Here is a 15,304-nt window from a genome sequence, read left to right as displayed (position 1 = left end):
AGGCGGGAGGGGAACAGCGCGCCAGCAGCGCTAGAAGGAGAAAAAGTTTTTGCAAAAAGGAAAAAAAAAGTTTGCGCGTCTTGCGGGTGGTCCAGGCTCCCGGCCCGGCAGGCGGGGCGGGGGGGCCGGGTTGGGGGGGCGGGGGCGGCACTGAGGCTGCGCCGCTGTGGCCCTGCCCGTCCTCCCTCCTCCCCCCCAGCTCCCCACTGCACACCCCCCAGCCCCGACTCCAGCCCTGGACTGCGCATCCCGCGTCCCGAGTCCCGATGGAGGTGAGAAGGGGGCCAGGTCAGGGACCACCTGGGAGCCGTGGGGGAGGGGGTTGAGGAGGGGGCCGCCGGTTTAGAGGGATTCCCCGACACTCTCACCTCAAACCACCCACGCCGTGATAGAAATCTCGGGAACGGGGCAAAATATGGGGGGGCTGTCCGTGTGGGGAGATGAGAAAGTTTGTAGTTCTTGTAGCTTTCTATCCCTTTCTGTTTCAGTCATCCCTGCTCTTTGTCTCCGGGTCCGCATACATTAGAAAGATTTCACTACTCATTTGATGGGGATGGAAGATCTTAGGTGAAGGTTTAGACGTTGGGAAAGGAGGCTCAGGTGCTCGATACCCGGAATCTGAGGGCAGCGTCTTGGGTAACCCCAGAACCGCCGAGGTTGGAGGATGTGTGGAAAGAGGGGCAGTGTTGTCTGACTTTGTACCCCCATCTCTGTGGGAGGCGCCAGTTCCTCTGCTTGCTTTGGGTTGGGGGTGATGTCTCCTGTATTGGACAGGTAAGAGCGTGGGGTTGTCCCTTTAGCTCCAAATGTCTGGTTTAGGCCCCAGACCTCCGGAGACCTTGTCCCCTCGTTATTCCCAAAGGAACTCCTGGGCTCTAAAGTGCGTGGGGTGGGGAGGGGCCGGAGGAGGGAGGGAGAATCTCCGGGGAGACTTTCCCTCTACCCTCTGACCTCAGGACCACCAGGGCGCTGAAGATAAACCGGGGAGACCCCTGTGGGGCTGGGCTTGGACTTATTTCTCATCCCTTCCGTCCAGTTCCCCGCCCAAAGAGGGCCTGGGGACTAGAAAGCCCCCTCCTTCTGCCCAGACCACCCTGCCTGCCCTGCAGCCTCTTTCAGGTCCCATGACCCCGAAACAATCTTTCAGCACGCAGCTGGCTCTTTGGTCCAGATTAGGGGAGGGGGAAACAGAGGGCCTCGTAGGGGGCTGGAAGGAAGAGAAACCAGGGTTTGGGGGGCAGGAGGACTGGGGGCTCTACCATGGGATGTAGAACATAGTCTCGGGATCAGCACACTAGCTGAAGACGGGGCCGGGGCGATTTTCCCGTGTGGTGGGGAGAGGCGGTGGGTGGCTTTCTATAAAAGGTGGGAATCGGAGCCCCCCACCAACTCTACCTTACTGTCCGGCATCCCCGCCAGGATGCCAAGCCCCGCCCCTTACGTCACTTGGGGGTTCCCGGGGGGGAGGGTTTAACTCTTCGGACACCAAACGGGGATACCGGGGAGTTTGGGATTCCCTGCTCCCCCACATTTGATCCCACTCCTCCAGTTTTTTCCCATCTTGCTTTTCCTAAAACTCTAGAAGTTCCCTGTTCCCTCTTTTTGAGTGTTCCCCGATATCACCCTTTGCAGCTGACGAGATTTCTCACTTGCCACAGGACCCCCGACTTCTATATTTAGACACCCCCGCTGCAAGCAGGGGCTCTGCCGCCTGGTTTCTGGCGGAGGAGAGTTAGGAGGGAGGAATGCGTCCCGCCCCTCAACGCCCTCCCTTTCCTCCTCCCCAACCCCCTCCCAGCCGGCTTGGCTGGGATCTCTGGGAGGGGGAGGCAGGAGGGAGCGGAGCCGTCTGCAGCCAGAGTCGGGCGGCCGCGACTTGGGTGGGCCGAGGAGGGACTGAAGCCCTGGGAAGGCGGGTCCGGGAGAGGGGGCGGTGCTTACTCCCAGGGGTTGAGGGAATGGGAAATTAGGGACATCAAGGGAGTGAGGATCTGAAGTTCAGGAACCAATAAGTGCCCCGACCCTTCTTCGTCCAGGAAAACTTTGCAGAAGTTTAAAAAGTTGGCGAGTTTTCCCCTCCACCCATGTGAAGAGGGAGCAGGGATAGCCACGGGCGAAGGGAAAGCTACCCTCCATCCCCACATGGCTCCCAGGTCCCAGGCAGAGGGCACCGAGAGAGGAGTGACAACAGAATGGATGGGACGCAGTTTTGGCAGGGAGGGCTGCTGTCTACAGTCTGGAGGGATGGGGTGCCGGGGGAGGGAGGAGCTGTGAGACTGCTTCCTTCAGCCGGGTGAGTCACGGAGGGAGGAGCCGGAGAAGAGCCCCCTTCCCCACCCCATCCAGCTGCCAGCCAGCTGTGCCCACCACCCACCTCGCCTGAATGCCAGTGTCAAGTGGGGGGAGGCTTGAGAGCAGAATTGGGGCGGCAAGGGAGGGGTCGTGATCTGTGATGAATGGGGGTGAGGGTTGAGTTGTGGGGCTCCCCGCCTCATCTTCCCCCTCCCTCAGCTAAATCCAACCTCGTAGGATCACCCACCACGACGCCTCTAGCTCCCCTTCCCACCCTACCACACCCCACCCTCACTCCCCGGGAATCTGAGAAACGCGGAACGGACTCCACTGAGCGAATTTGGGGGTGGAGTAGGCGAGGGAATTGGTTCCCAGGACCTCGCTGTTCGTCTCTTCCCCCCTTCTTCCTTCTTCGCCTGGGCGTCTCTCCCTTCTCCCTTTCTCCCGCGGCTGCTCTACCCCCAGTCTCTGTCTATGGCTCCTTTTCCTTCCCCTTCTCTTTTATCTCCCTTATCCCTTCTTCCCCTCTCTTCTTTCCTATCCCGAGACCAAAAGGGTCTTCTCCCATTTCTCCTAGACAGGCAGCACACTACCTAAGTCCCGCGGCCCCGCCCTCCTTTCGCCCCTGCCTCGCGGCGGGGTCTGACTCCCTTGAGATTGTCCCCTCTGCCCCCTCCCCCGCCGCCCCGGAGCCTGGCCGTAGGGAGGGAAAAGGGGGAGCAGCTTCGCCTCCCACTGTGGACCAACAAACAGCCTGTTCTCCTGGACTGTTGAGAACGGCTCCCCCTGCTGAACACCAGCGTTACTGCGGTCTGTCCAGCTGGGGAACCGAGGAAGGGTAGAAGGGGAGAGGACCTAGGGGAGAGGGAGGCGGGGAAACCTCTAGGCTTCATGAAATAGGGGGAAATCACTCTGGTACCCTCCTGTTTACTCCGTCGCTGCTGCTGTCCGGGAGCGCAGTTAAGTGTGTGAGCAAGGATTTCGGGGACTTAGCGGTGCTAAGAACAATTATTTATGTGTACACATGCATCAAACAATAGCATTTCCATAGCCCCATAAACTTCGTTTCGTCTCTTTGGAGCTTCTCCACAGCCCAGTGAGGTAGGTGCTATTGTCATTTACATTTTCAAATGAGGAGACTGAGGCTACGATTTGAAGTAAGTCTGAGAGAATATGACACAGGATTTGCATTAGTCTTCAAAGCTGCAGGCCTCTATCCACGACTGCAGCCAGATGCCCCAGCTGATCACCTCAGGAAAGGAGAGGGGCGCGGTAACCGGCACACGCTCTCATGCGCACCACTCCTGGTTCTAGGGAGTGCGGCGGTGGCCAGAGTGCTGAAGTGGCCAGATGCTAATCTTGTCTCTAACTCCAATAAGTCTTTAGTGTCAGAGGAAGTAAATTAGCAAAGTGTCATAAATACCAGTTATATATTTTTTTTTTGGGAGGCTGGGGTTAAGTGACTTGCCCAGGATCACACAGCTGAGATCAGATTCGAACTCTGGTCCTCCTGACTTCAGGGCTGATGCTCTGTCCACTGCACCAACTAGCTGCCCCATACCAGTTATATCTTTCACATACATCCTTGGTTTTTACTTTATCCTGATTTGTACAGGCAAAGATTCTTTTTTTTTTTTTGCGCAACGGTCACACTGTATAATTTGCCCAGAGCCTTGCACTTAGAGGGACATCTGGCTCCCCTTTCTTTCTTTCAGGTGTTCCTCCTCTCAGCTTTCCTTCACCTGCTCTTCACCTGAGGCACCATGTTCAACTCCATTACCCCTTCTGCCATCAGTAGCTACGGAGAACCTTACTGTCTACCATCCCTCCCCAGTCAGGGTGCTCAGGGCCTGGGCACTGAAGGTCAGTACAAGTCGGGAAACTCATCCAGTCCAGACCCGGAGATTGGGTCGAAGCTGCTCAGGCCTCTCTTTTCCTCTCTGTCAGGGTGCTCAGTAGGTTGGTCTTGACCTTGAGCTTAACTTTTGATTGTAGGGATCCTAGCTCTGTACCATGGGCGACCCTCTGCTTCTCTCAACTTCAGTCTCTTCATCTATCAAATAGGAATGATGTTTATCCTAACTGGCTCACAAGGTTGTTTGGGTGATTAAATAAGGCTTTGTGAAAGCTTGTTGGAAATATATCAATGAATGAATGAAGCACTTATTAAGGACTTAATACATGTAAGCTATTATATGGCATTAAGGGAGGTTTCTGCCTTGGAGGGATGAAGATTTTTGGGTGGGGAGAAGTTCGGGCCTTTTCACCACCTCCATCCTTTCACCTGGCACTCTTCTACAGGACTGACCGGCCTTTCCTTCTGCCATCAAACCAATTTCATGTCCAGTCCCCACAGCTATGGGCCAGCTCGAGAGACCACCAGCCACAGTACTGAGGGTGAGGCTCTAGCATTGTTCTTCCCTCAAGCACAAACGTGTCCACCCCAGTCCTAGGAGAGAATAAGATGGCTAGAGTCCGGATCTGATGAGGGTGGGTCAGGGGGGCCAGAGATGGGTTCAAGAAATCCCAAATGGGATGGAATCAGGAGATCAAAAGTGGGGTGGGGTGGGGATCAGAGCAGGGTCAGTGGATGCTTTTCCTAGATAGTTGGGACCCTTGGGTTGGGGACAGGGGAAGATATCCCAAACCCTACCTCACCCCACTCTGCTATACCCATCCCCCCTCAATGTCCCCTGCCCCAGCCCCGATCTTTCCCCCAACCCGGAATGCAGTCAAGATGACCAAGAAGAGGGCACTGTCCATCTCACCACTGTCAGACGCCAGCCTGGACCTGCAGACCGTCATTCGAACTTCACCCAGCTCCCTTGTTGCCTTCATCAACTCAAGCTGTGCCCCCCCAGGGGGGTCCTATGGGCACCTCTCCATCGGCACCATCAGGTGCAGGCAGCTCTGGGGCAAGGGGCCCCTCTAAATATTCACTAAGATTCCCACCAAAAATTGCCAACCCTCCCTTCCAAGATCCTGATTCTAACCCCTCCAAAGGCATTCTGCAATTCCCTCAACACTTCCATATAGAGTCTTCCAACTTTCCTATTCTTCCCAAAGACTCCCAGAAACCCCTCCAAATAGCCCCTCTGAACTCTCTAGAGATGTCCTGAGATCTTAACCCTAACCCCCTCCCCCTTCCACAGCCCATCTCTGGGATTCCCACCCCCGATGAATCACCAAAAAAGGGCTACTCCATCCTTCATGGCCCCACCCTGTGGCCCTCATGACCCCACCCAGGGCAGGCTGAGGCCACCTCTCCATCCCCGGGGATCCCTCCAGAACTACCAGGTAAGGACCTTCATCTTATTCCTTTTGTCTCCCCAACTCCCCCTCCCTCACCCTAGACTCCTCCTTCAGGAGGGCAAAATAAGAAGGCAAAAACAGAAAGAGAATGCAAAATCCAAAAGGAGAGAAGTATGGAGTCTTGAAGTCAGTGTTTTTGGGAACTGAACGAGCCACACTTACTTGTGTCTGTGAACCTTTATTCCATCCCACTGTCTGCTCCAACAGCCACCACACCCATCGATACTGGGAAGAAGTACCTGTGAAGGTTTCCCACTTCGGTGTGTTTTGCCAAACCATTTTACTATACCTCATATGCCCTTTTTCCCCATCTTAACCTATTAAAATCCTACCAATTCTGTAAGCCACAGCACAAAGCCACCTCCTCCAAGAAGCCATTCTTGATTTATCTACTTGGTAATGTTCTTTTTTTTTTTTTTTTTAGACCTGATGTAGTATTTTTATTATCTTCAATGCTTTTTTATCATATACATTTTTGTATTATACTTCCACAATTTAATTAACTCAAGAATTCATTCAAGAAAAATTCATTGATATAAAAGACATTTGGCTACTTTCTAAGAATATTTAAATCTAACAAAAATTTCTCATAAAAAAACAAGTACATGTGAGAAAGAGGGTGACCTCAAATTGGTTATTGAGCATATGGAGGGAGGGATCAATAGGCTTTGGGAAACAGAAAGGAAGCTCTCCCCACGAACTAGTCTCATTCTTGCTATTCTTTCCTCAACTGGGAAGCTGAAATCTGAACTGAATATGCTGGTAAACAAACACACCGAGGAGCCATCTGAAGGCAATGTGTCCAGTCCCAACTCCACTGGCACACAGGTAAAGGGGAAGGAGGAGTGGTAACGTTATTGGAATGAATATACATTTCCTTCACCTCCCCCCATAACCTTTGCCCTGCCTCTGGGGCAGTGAGATTGATGATGTGATAGAAAGAGTCCTGACTTGGAGTCAAAAGTCCCAGCTTTGTCCCTGACTGTATGGTCTTGGACAAATACCATCTTTCTGGGCTTCCATTTCTTCATTTATCAAATGAAGGCTTTGGACTAGATAACTCTGAAGGTGACTTCCATGTCAAAACCCATGTCTGTGATTATATGATCCTCCTACATCCTATTGTCCCTCAGTTTAAGGAGAAAAGAATGGAGGGAAGGGCTGGGGACTCAAGCAAGAGGATTTATGAGTGGTGCAGCCTTTGCTTTCCTTGCTTCAGGATGCTCTTTTGGGATTATTGGATGGGAGGGAAGAGCTGGAGAAGGAGGAAAAGCCAGAACCTGAATGTGTCTATGAGACTGATTGTCGTTGGAATGGTTGCAACCTTGAATTTGATTCACAAGAGCAGCTGGTGCACGTGAGTAGTGATTTGGGGAGACAGGAATGTTCAGGTGGTTTGGGAGAAAGCTTCTCCTATGAGCCTATGGAGGCTTATAGGAGAGGGAATAAGGTAAATGGTATCATGTTAGGATGCTATTACTTTTGTTTCAGGACAAGGGTTTAAAGGTGGGGTAAGGGATAAGGAAGGACAGACAAGAGAAGCAACACTTAAATATTGATGAGAATATTAAGGGAGGGAAAATCTGAGAAATAAACCATGATTTCCCTACAGCTCTACTTCTCTCAGAATGTGGTACCTCTGAGAGAAGGAGGGAGGAAAAGTTTTGGGAGAGGGAGTTTTCAGAGAAGTAAGTTCTTACCTTGGTACTCGGGGAGGGGGGGGGAAGATTCCTATTTCCCGTATTTCTTTCTTAAAACTCATTCTGCCTCCATCCCCAGCACATCAATAGTGAGCACATACACGGTGAGAGAAAGGAATTTGTCTGTCACTGGGGAGGATGCTCCCGAGAACAGAGACCATTTAAGGCACAATATATGCTGGTGGTTCACATGCGAAGACATACAGGAGAAAAACCCCATAAGTGCACGGTGAGATGCCACACTCCTGCCCATACCCATGGAGCATACCACAATTCCGTGTTATAGCCTTTATCCAAAGCTTTCCAGCCCCGCACATGGAGATAAAATGAAAAATGTATGAATGAAATTCCTGAACGATGAAAAGCCTGACCCCTTCAATAATTCTACCCACAAAATCACCTTCAAAATTAGGAATCCCCCAGACCTGCCACTCTGAAAGACTTGAGTGAGAGATACTCTCTTCTTGATGGCCATGTCTATTCAAACTGGGAGATCATCCCCTAAACCCCACATTTCCTTCCTAACTTGCCTTCACACAATTTTGGGGGATTTCCTCAATTCCCTCATGATCGTCTCTCGCTTTAAGAAATGTGTTGTGATCCATGTTTCCCTTGGAGGGGTTCCCCTATATGTGTCCCTAGTTTAAAAGCCTTTCTATCCTTCCTGTTTGAGAGTAACCTCTGACCTATTATATCCCCTCAGTTTGAGGGGTGCCGGAAGTCCTATTCAAGGCTTGAGAACTTGAAGACTCACCTTCGATCACATACTGGTGAGAAGCCATACATGTGTGAGCATGAAGGCTGCAGTAAGGCCTTCAGCAATGCCAGTGACCGGGCCAAACACCAGAACCGGACCCATTCTAGTGAGGTGAGACCCTGCTAATTCCTAATCCAGGAAAATCTCTTCCAACACAGAAATACTTAATTTAGGGAATTTTCTTATTTAGGTGACTCACTGGGGCTATGGTATCCCCATCCCAATCTTAGGGCATCTCTTCACCCCTAATTCAGAGAACCCCTTCCCCATAACACACACACACACACACACACACACACACACACACGTACAGTCACACCCAATCCAGAGAGACCCCACCACTCCTCCCCCTCATCCAAGCAAACATACTTGGCAAAAGCACTTTATGTGCCAGCTATTCTCCCCATGAAGGAATACGGCTCACAATGACAATTACTACCACCTTTCCCTTGCAGGCCACAAAGACAAATAGCTAAGCACACAAACAAGAGCCTCCCCAGAGGCACCCCTATAGTGGGGGAAACTCTCATGTTCCTCCTTAGTTTCCTCAGCTCCTCCAGATATTGTACTTTCACATTGATCAAGGATGTCCCTGTGTCATAGCGGATAGGTAACTTGGAGCGATGGTCAAAATGGGACAGGTTCAAAAATCAAGCTCTATCATTTTCCTTATTCTGTCACCCTCCATCTCCTACATGCCTTTCCTATGTTTTGTGTCCCCTTCTCTCAATCCCTTTGGTTTTGTCTATGAATTTTATTGGCTCTGACCTATGCCATTCTATGATTCTATATGGCTCAGTAGATAGAATGCCAGTTTTAGAGCCAGAAAGATTCATCTTCCAGAGTTCAAATGTATCGTTGGATATTTCCTAGCTAAGTGATCTTGGGCAAGTCACACAAAGTTTGCCTTAGTTTACTCATCTGTTTCCAGTTTCCTCATCTGTAAAAATGAACTGGAGAAAGAAATGGCAAACCACTCCAATATCTTTGCCAAGAAAGCCACAAATAGGGTCAACAAGTTAATAAAAAATGATTTTTCTGCCTTCCCAAGCCTTGTCTTTCCTTTATCTCTCCTAAAACCTCTCCTTTCTCACCTCCTCTTTTACTCCTATGAACTCATTATGTTTTCTTCATGACTATGCATTCTGCCATGTCTCCCATGCTCTCTCTTACAGATCTATGTGTTTCTTCTGTGTTCCCTAACTTGATTCTTGATGTGATTCTCATTCTTCCAGGTTTTCGGTTCCCCACTGTGTATTTTTCACCTCTTCCTCTACCAATCTTCCTCTTATGCTACACTATATTTTTACTTCACTCTTATCACGAGTTTTGTTCTTTGTTCTTTAACCTACCAGAAGCCATATGTTTGTAAACTACCTGGCTGCACCAAGCGTTACACAGATCCCAGCTCCCTCCGAAAACATGTCAAGACAGTGCATGGCCCAGATGCACATGTGACCAAGAGGCACCGAGGAGATGGTCCCCCGCCCCGGGTGCTGGCCCTTCCAAATTTGGATCTCAAAAGGGAGCGAGAAGGGGGCCCCAGCCGGGATGAGGGCAAATTGACAGTGCCTGATGCTGCCCTGGTGAGCCATGTTAGTTGTTCCTAGGTTTCTGTAGCCAGGATCCACTGGGATAGAAATCATTACTGGCAAACCTTTCCTGCCATACTCTCCCACCCAACTACATGCATATATGAGCGTTAGCCAATTCATTTCTCCATATTCTTGCTATATATAGTCCCAATCCTCCAATATCAAGAAGTGAGAGTCCAAGTGAGAGATGAGAATACTTCTCCAACTTTAGAGAGTCATCATTTTTCATTTATATCGTGTTATTTGAGGCAGTGAATAAAGTGCCAGGTCTAGAGTCAGGAGGATCTCAGTTCAAATATGGCCTCAGACACTAGTAAATCGCTTAATTCTGTTTGCCTCAGTTTCCTCATCTGTAAAATGAGCTGAAGAAGGAAATGGCAGATCACACCTTTGCCAAGAAAACCCCAAATGGACTCACAAAGAGTAGAAATAACAGTTACTAAGAAGATTTCTAGTTGTTTTCCTTTTTGCATCCTCTCTAGAGATAGGAATGCATTTTGGAGTTTAGAGATTTTTTATTCAGACCTTCGCTTTCAGATTCACCTGTACAACCTACCCTAGCAGCTAGGAGCCCTGATTAGAAGAACTTTTTCCTCTCCAACACTTTCCCCAGTTCTTCCAGCCATCCTAGTATCCTTTGCATCCCCTAGGTCTTTCCCCATCCCATCCTCAAGATTCCTAGATGCTGAGGTGGACGGGGGGCTTCCTGTGTTTCTTTTAGATGAAGGGCCCAGTTTGTATAGCTAAGGGGAGGGAGAGGGAATGGACAATGATCTTCTGCTTCTTGTGTTCCCTTCAGAAGCCACAGCCAAGCCCAGGAGCACAGTCATCTTGTAGCAGTGATCGTTCCCCATTAGGTAGTGTGACCAACACAGACAGTGGTGTGGACATGGCTGGCACTCTGGGGGGCAGCACTGAGGACCTGTATAGCCTAGATGAAGGCCCAGGGGCCAGTGGGACAGCCGTAGCTGGGGGTTCGGAACCCGGACCTCCCAGCCTATCGACCCTTCGACGGCTAGAGAATCTAAGGTTGGATCAACTCCGGTCAGCATCTCGTGGCCTTAAACTGCCCAGCCTGACAGGCGCTGGTGAGACTCCTTCTGTGAGGGAGGAAATATGGAGGGGGAGAAAAGTCCCTTCTGGTTCTTGGGAAGGAGATTGGTTGGGGTGGACCAGGGGCTTTTCCGCCAGGATTAAGGACAAGATTTCTGGTTAGGATTAGCAAGGGCAGCCTTTGGGACTGATGGGCAAAAAAGAGACGTGGAAGACCCGTTTATTGATTGGCCCTATCTTTTTTCTCTTCTGCCTTAGGGCCTACCATGGTTGGTCGCCTGGGGCCCCCTTGCTCTACTGACTACAGAGGCAGTAACTCCAGCAGCATCAGTACTGCCTACACCGCCAACCGCCGCACCTCCCCTTTTCCTCCTGCATCTCCCCCTGAGCATCCTGTGCCCCGCCAAGGCCTTCCTCCTGCCCAGCACTACTTGCTTCATGCCCGATATGGCACATCCAGAGGGTCCAGTGCACCGGTCTCCTCTATGCCCAATTTGGAGAGGGTAGGGGGCTCCCCAAGTGTCTCATGGAGGACTGGTGCTGAATATCCTGGTTATGGCCCTGGAGCAGGGATTACTCGGAGAGCCAGTGACCCTGCTCGATCTGCCGGGCCACCCCCTCCAGCTAGAGTACAGAGGTTCAAGAGCTTGGGCTGTGTTCATACCCTAGCCTCTGGGACTGGAGTAGGACGTAACTTTGAACCCCACCAATCCTCCTCAGTTTACTCCCCCAGACCTCCTAGCATCACTGAGAATGTTGTCATGGAAACTCTGGGAATGAATGAGGAGCCAGAGAATGGGGATCCTCTGATGAGCAGCGGCTTGGATCCCTATGTAGACTTCTCCCCAGCTGACCCTTTAGGTTATAGGATGCTTGAAGGGATGACATCTGAGTCTTATGGACCCAGGGGTTTGGGTGCCCCTGATCATTACGGATCTAACTCTTACCCTCAGCCTGTGCCCTACTCCAACCCTCCCCCAGCAACATGGGAGGAGTTCAATTCCCCGACAAGGCTCTACCCAGCCTCCAAGGCCACAGTAGGTAGTGGAGAGGAACACAATCAGTGCCCTCAGCTCGGACCTTTTGGACAAGTTCATGTCAAGCCGGAGCAGGAGTGCCTGATGGACACTGTCCCTCCAGGGCTGTCGCCTTGTCTCAACGTTCACCCCGCTCGCAGCCCCTCACTCCCGCAGTCCTCATTCCCCCAGCTTCCGCTCTCAAACTACGCCCAGTCATCCTCCTATGCACAAGCACCCCCTAATAATTCTTCAGAGTTCCAGGCTGGCCCTGATTTTGTGACCTCCCCCGGCTCCACAGGGCAACTCAAGACTCAACTGGTCTGTAGCTATGTGCAATCTCAGCAGGCACTTCTGTGGGAGGGTGGAAGGAGAGAAGACGCTTGTGGCCAAGACCTTCCTTACTGGAGCCCCAAATTCCTCGGGAGGCCCCAAGTTGGTTCCGACCATGCCAAGAACTCGGTGCCCATGTACCCTTCTGGTTTGACTCCCACCTTGCCCTCTCACAAGTCAGGAGCTTATCCTGCTCTCCCACCGTGCCAGGGGAATTTTGGAGTGCCAGGGGAGAGAAGTCCCCAGAAGGCAGTACCACCTCGATTTCTGCCTCCTCTGCCCACTTGCTATGGGGCCCTCAAGGCAGGGAGCAGCAACCCCAGCTGTGGTCACCCAGAGGTAGGAGGATTAGATGGGGGTCCTACCCTATGTCCCCCCCCAGAGGGACAACCGTGCAATCCTCTGGACTCCCTTGACTTGGATAACACACAACTGGAATTTGTGGCCATTCTGGATGAGACTGAGGGTATGAACCATTTGTCTCCACAACCTGAGAATAATACCCCCCAACCCCCACATTCCTCTGTGCTCCCCAACATGACTGTGGGTAACATGGGTGTCTTGTTGGGGTCCTTGCCTGGAGAGACCCAGTTCCTCAATTCCACTGCCTAAGAGGCCTCAATTTGTAAAAAGATCTCGGTTACAGGGCTACATTCCCTTTCTATTAGATCTCAGCACAGGGAGCTGGGCGGGAAAACTGAATGAAATCTGTATATATTTTAGGGAGGATTCTCCTTGAATTTAATAATGATACAATTTCCTGATAATAAAGAAATTGCTTAAGTAGAATCCTTGTCCTTCAGTGTTGTTGTAAGGAAAAGGAGGAGCAGGGTGAAATGGAGAATTCAAGTTAAATTAATAAGCATTTATTATGCACCCTTTGGGGCAGCTAGGTGGCGCAGTGGAGAGAGCACCAGCCTTGAATTCAGGAGGACCCGAGTTCAAATCTGGTCTCAGACACTTAACACTTCCTAGCTGTGTGACCCTGGGCAAGTCACTTAATCCCAGCCTCGGGGTTAAGTGCCCTTTATGTGCCAGGTGGTGCTAGAGATTACAAAGAAAAAAGAGGAAGAAATCCTTCCTCTGAAAGAGCTTCCATTCTAGAGGGGAGAAGTAATATGAACAAGTTTATGCGAGTTAAATAAAAATAACATCAGTTCTAGGTAGGTAGAGCATGATTAAATAATAAATTGAGGGAGAAAGATATGTAAAAACTTCCTGTAAAAGAAGGCATTTGAACTTGGACGGAAACCAGAGATTATCTGAGGCAATGAAGAAGACATGGGGGACAGCTTGTGCAAAGATGCAGACATAGAAGTGGAATTCTGAGTATGAGGAGTGTTAAAAAAGGGGGGGCAGTTTGGCTGGAATGGGGAAGGAATTAGAGGGAGAAGCATGAATTAGTTTAGGAAGATTGGAACAAGATTGCATAGGACGTTAAATGCCAACTAGAAGTTTTATCTTAGAGGCAATAGGGAACCATTGAGGCTTCTTGAATAGGGGAGTGACAGTTTTATATATATGACAAGGCATGGGGGAGGGAGGAGGGGCACCTCCCTGATCTTAGCCTTTCTTTTTTTCCCTTTAGAAAAAACTGGTTATTTATTTATTTTTTTAACATTTTTTTGAAATTTTGAGTTCCAAATTCTTTCTCTCTCTCCTGCCCTTCCCTTATTTCTGAGAGGGCAAGCAATATGATATCAGTTATACATGTGGAATCATGCAAAACATTCATAATAGGTATATCACAAAAAGCAAGAAAAATAAAGTGAGAAAATTATATTTCAATTTGTACTTAAAGTTTATCAGTTCTCTTTTTGGAAGCATTTTTTACTTCTCATTTCATTTTTGGAAAGTATTTTCCATCTTGAGTTCTTTAGAATTATCTTGTCTCATTATATTGATCAGTGATCTTTCCCAATTAATCATCACTACAATATTGCTGATGTGTACAATGACCTCTTGGTTCTGTTCACTTTACTTTTATCAGTTCAAAAAGGTCTTGCCATATTTTACCAACCTCCTCATGATTTTTTGTGCCATTACAAACATATAGCACAATTTGTTCAGCCATTCCCTTCCCTTGAAGGGTAACCCTTAAATTTCCAATTCTTTGTCATAACAAAAAGAGCTGTGAAAAATATTTCTGTACTCATTGGTTTTTTTTCCTTTTACTTTGATCTCTTTGGGATTCAGATCTAGTAGTGGTATTGTTGGGTCAAAGGGTATGCACAATTTTATAGCACTGTGACCACAATTTCAAATTGTTCTCCAGCATGGTTGGGCCGGTTCTCAGCTTCGCCAAATAGTTCATTAGTTCATTAGTGTTCCTGATGAGTGTGAAATGGTGCCTAACAGTTGTTTTATTGTCTTTCTCTAATCCATAATGATTTAGAACATTTTTTATATGATCATAGATAGCTTTGATTTTTTTTTTTTTCTGGGAAATACATGTTCACATCCTTTGACAATTTGTTAATTGAGAAATGGCTCTTTTTTTTTTTAATTTGATTCAGTTCCTTATATGAAAAATGAGGTTTCTATAAGAGAAATTAGCTATAATTTTTAATATATTATTCACTATGATTATCTCTTTTAAAATTAGGTCTGTTTTTATTTTTGCTTTATTTCAGATCATGATAATTACTCCTTCCTTTTTTTTTTAACTTCAACTGAAATATAATAGATTCTGCTCCAGCCCCTTATTTTAACTCTGCATCTTTCTGCTTCTTGTGTCTCTTGTAAACAACATATTGAGGGATCTAATCCAAAAAGTTTCTAATCCATTCTGCTATCTACTTCCATTTCATAAGTGAGTTCATTCCATTCACATTCCAAGTCACCATTATAATTACTGTACATTTCCCTCTATCCTATTTTCTTCTGTTTATCTTTTTTTCTCTTTCTAACCCATTTCTCTTCAAAAGTCTGTTTTGCTTCTGACCAAGTAATCCGGTCTCTCTTCTTTCTCTTATCCCCTTCCCCTATTTCCTTATTAAGATAGATTTCTACTACACTTAAAGCATACATATATATTCTTTAAGCATTGCCTGATACCTCTAAAAGCTTTCCTTATATACTTCTTTTTTTGTGAAATAATTTCCCCCCATTCTACCTCTCCCTTCACCCTTCACCCAGTGAATTCCTTTTTTCACCCCTTCATTTTTTTAGATCCTCTCAACATAATTGACCCACATCTGTGCCCTCTATTTAGACTTCTTGCTACAGGGATGATCTTCCTATTTA

General features: G+C 48.6%; 1 protein-coding gene across 3 annotated transcripts; it reads left to right on the top strand.

The window, feature by feature from the left end:
* The first annotated feature begins 174 nt into the window (after positions 1-174).
* GLI1 (GLI family zinc finger 1) lies at positions 175-12,847 on the top strand. Of its 3 annotated transcripts, none has more exons than XM_074269888.1 (12): positions 175-272; positions 4,008-4,155; positions 4,594-4,689; positions 4,995-5,190; positions 5,445-5,589; positions 6,343-6,432; positions 6,824-6,961; positions 7,384-7,533; positions 8,008-8,172; positions 9,417-9,647; positions 10,456-10,744; positions 10,968-12,847. In XM_074269888.1, the coding sequence occupies exons 2-12, from the start codon at positions 4,056-4,058 to the stop codon at positions 12,668-12,670; spliced, it is 3,303 nt and encodes a 1,100-aa protein (XP_074125989.1). In that variant the 5' UTR covers positions 175-272; positions 4,008-4,055; the 3' UTR covers positions 12,671-12,847. The 3 variants fall into 3 exon arrangements, with proteins under 3 accessions (XP_074125989.1, XP_074125988.1, XP_074125990.1); XM_074269887.1 differs by having other exon boundaries at positions 9,417-9,656; XM_074269889.1 differs by lacking the exons at positions 175-272; positions 4,008-4,155; positions 4,995-5,190 and having other exon boundaries at positions 4,592-4,689; positions 9,417-9,656.
* The last annotated feature ends 2,457 nt before the right edge of the window (positions 12,848-15,304 follow it).

This window comes from Sminthopsis crassicaudata, chromosome 5, assembly GCF_048593235.1.
Source record: "Sminthopsis crassicaudata isolate SCR6 chromosome 5, ASM4859323v1, whole genome shotgun sequence".
NCBI classification, from domain to species: Eukaryota; Metazoa; Chordata; class Mammalia; order Dasyuromorphia; family Dasyuridae; genus Sminthopsis; species Sminthopsis crassicaudata.
Note: the sequence above shows the minus strand (reverse complement) of the source record. Positions and strands in the feature narration are given on the sequence as shown.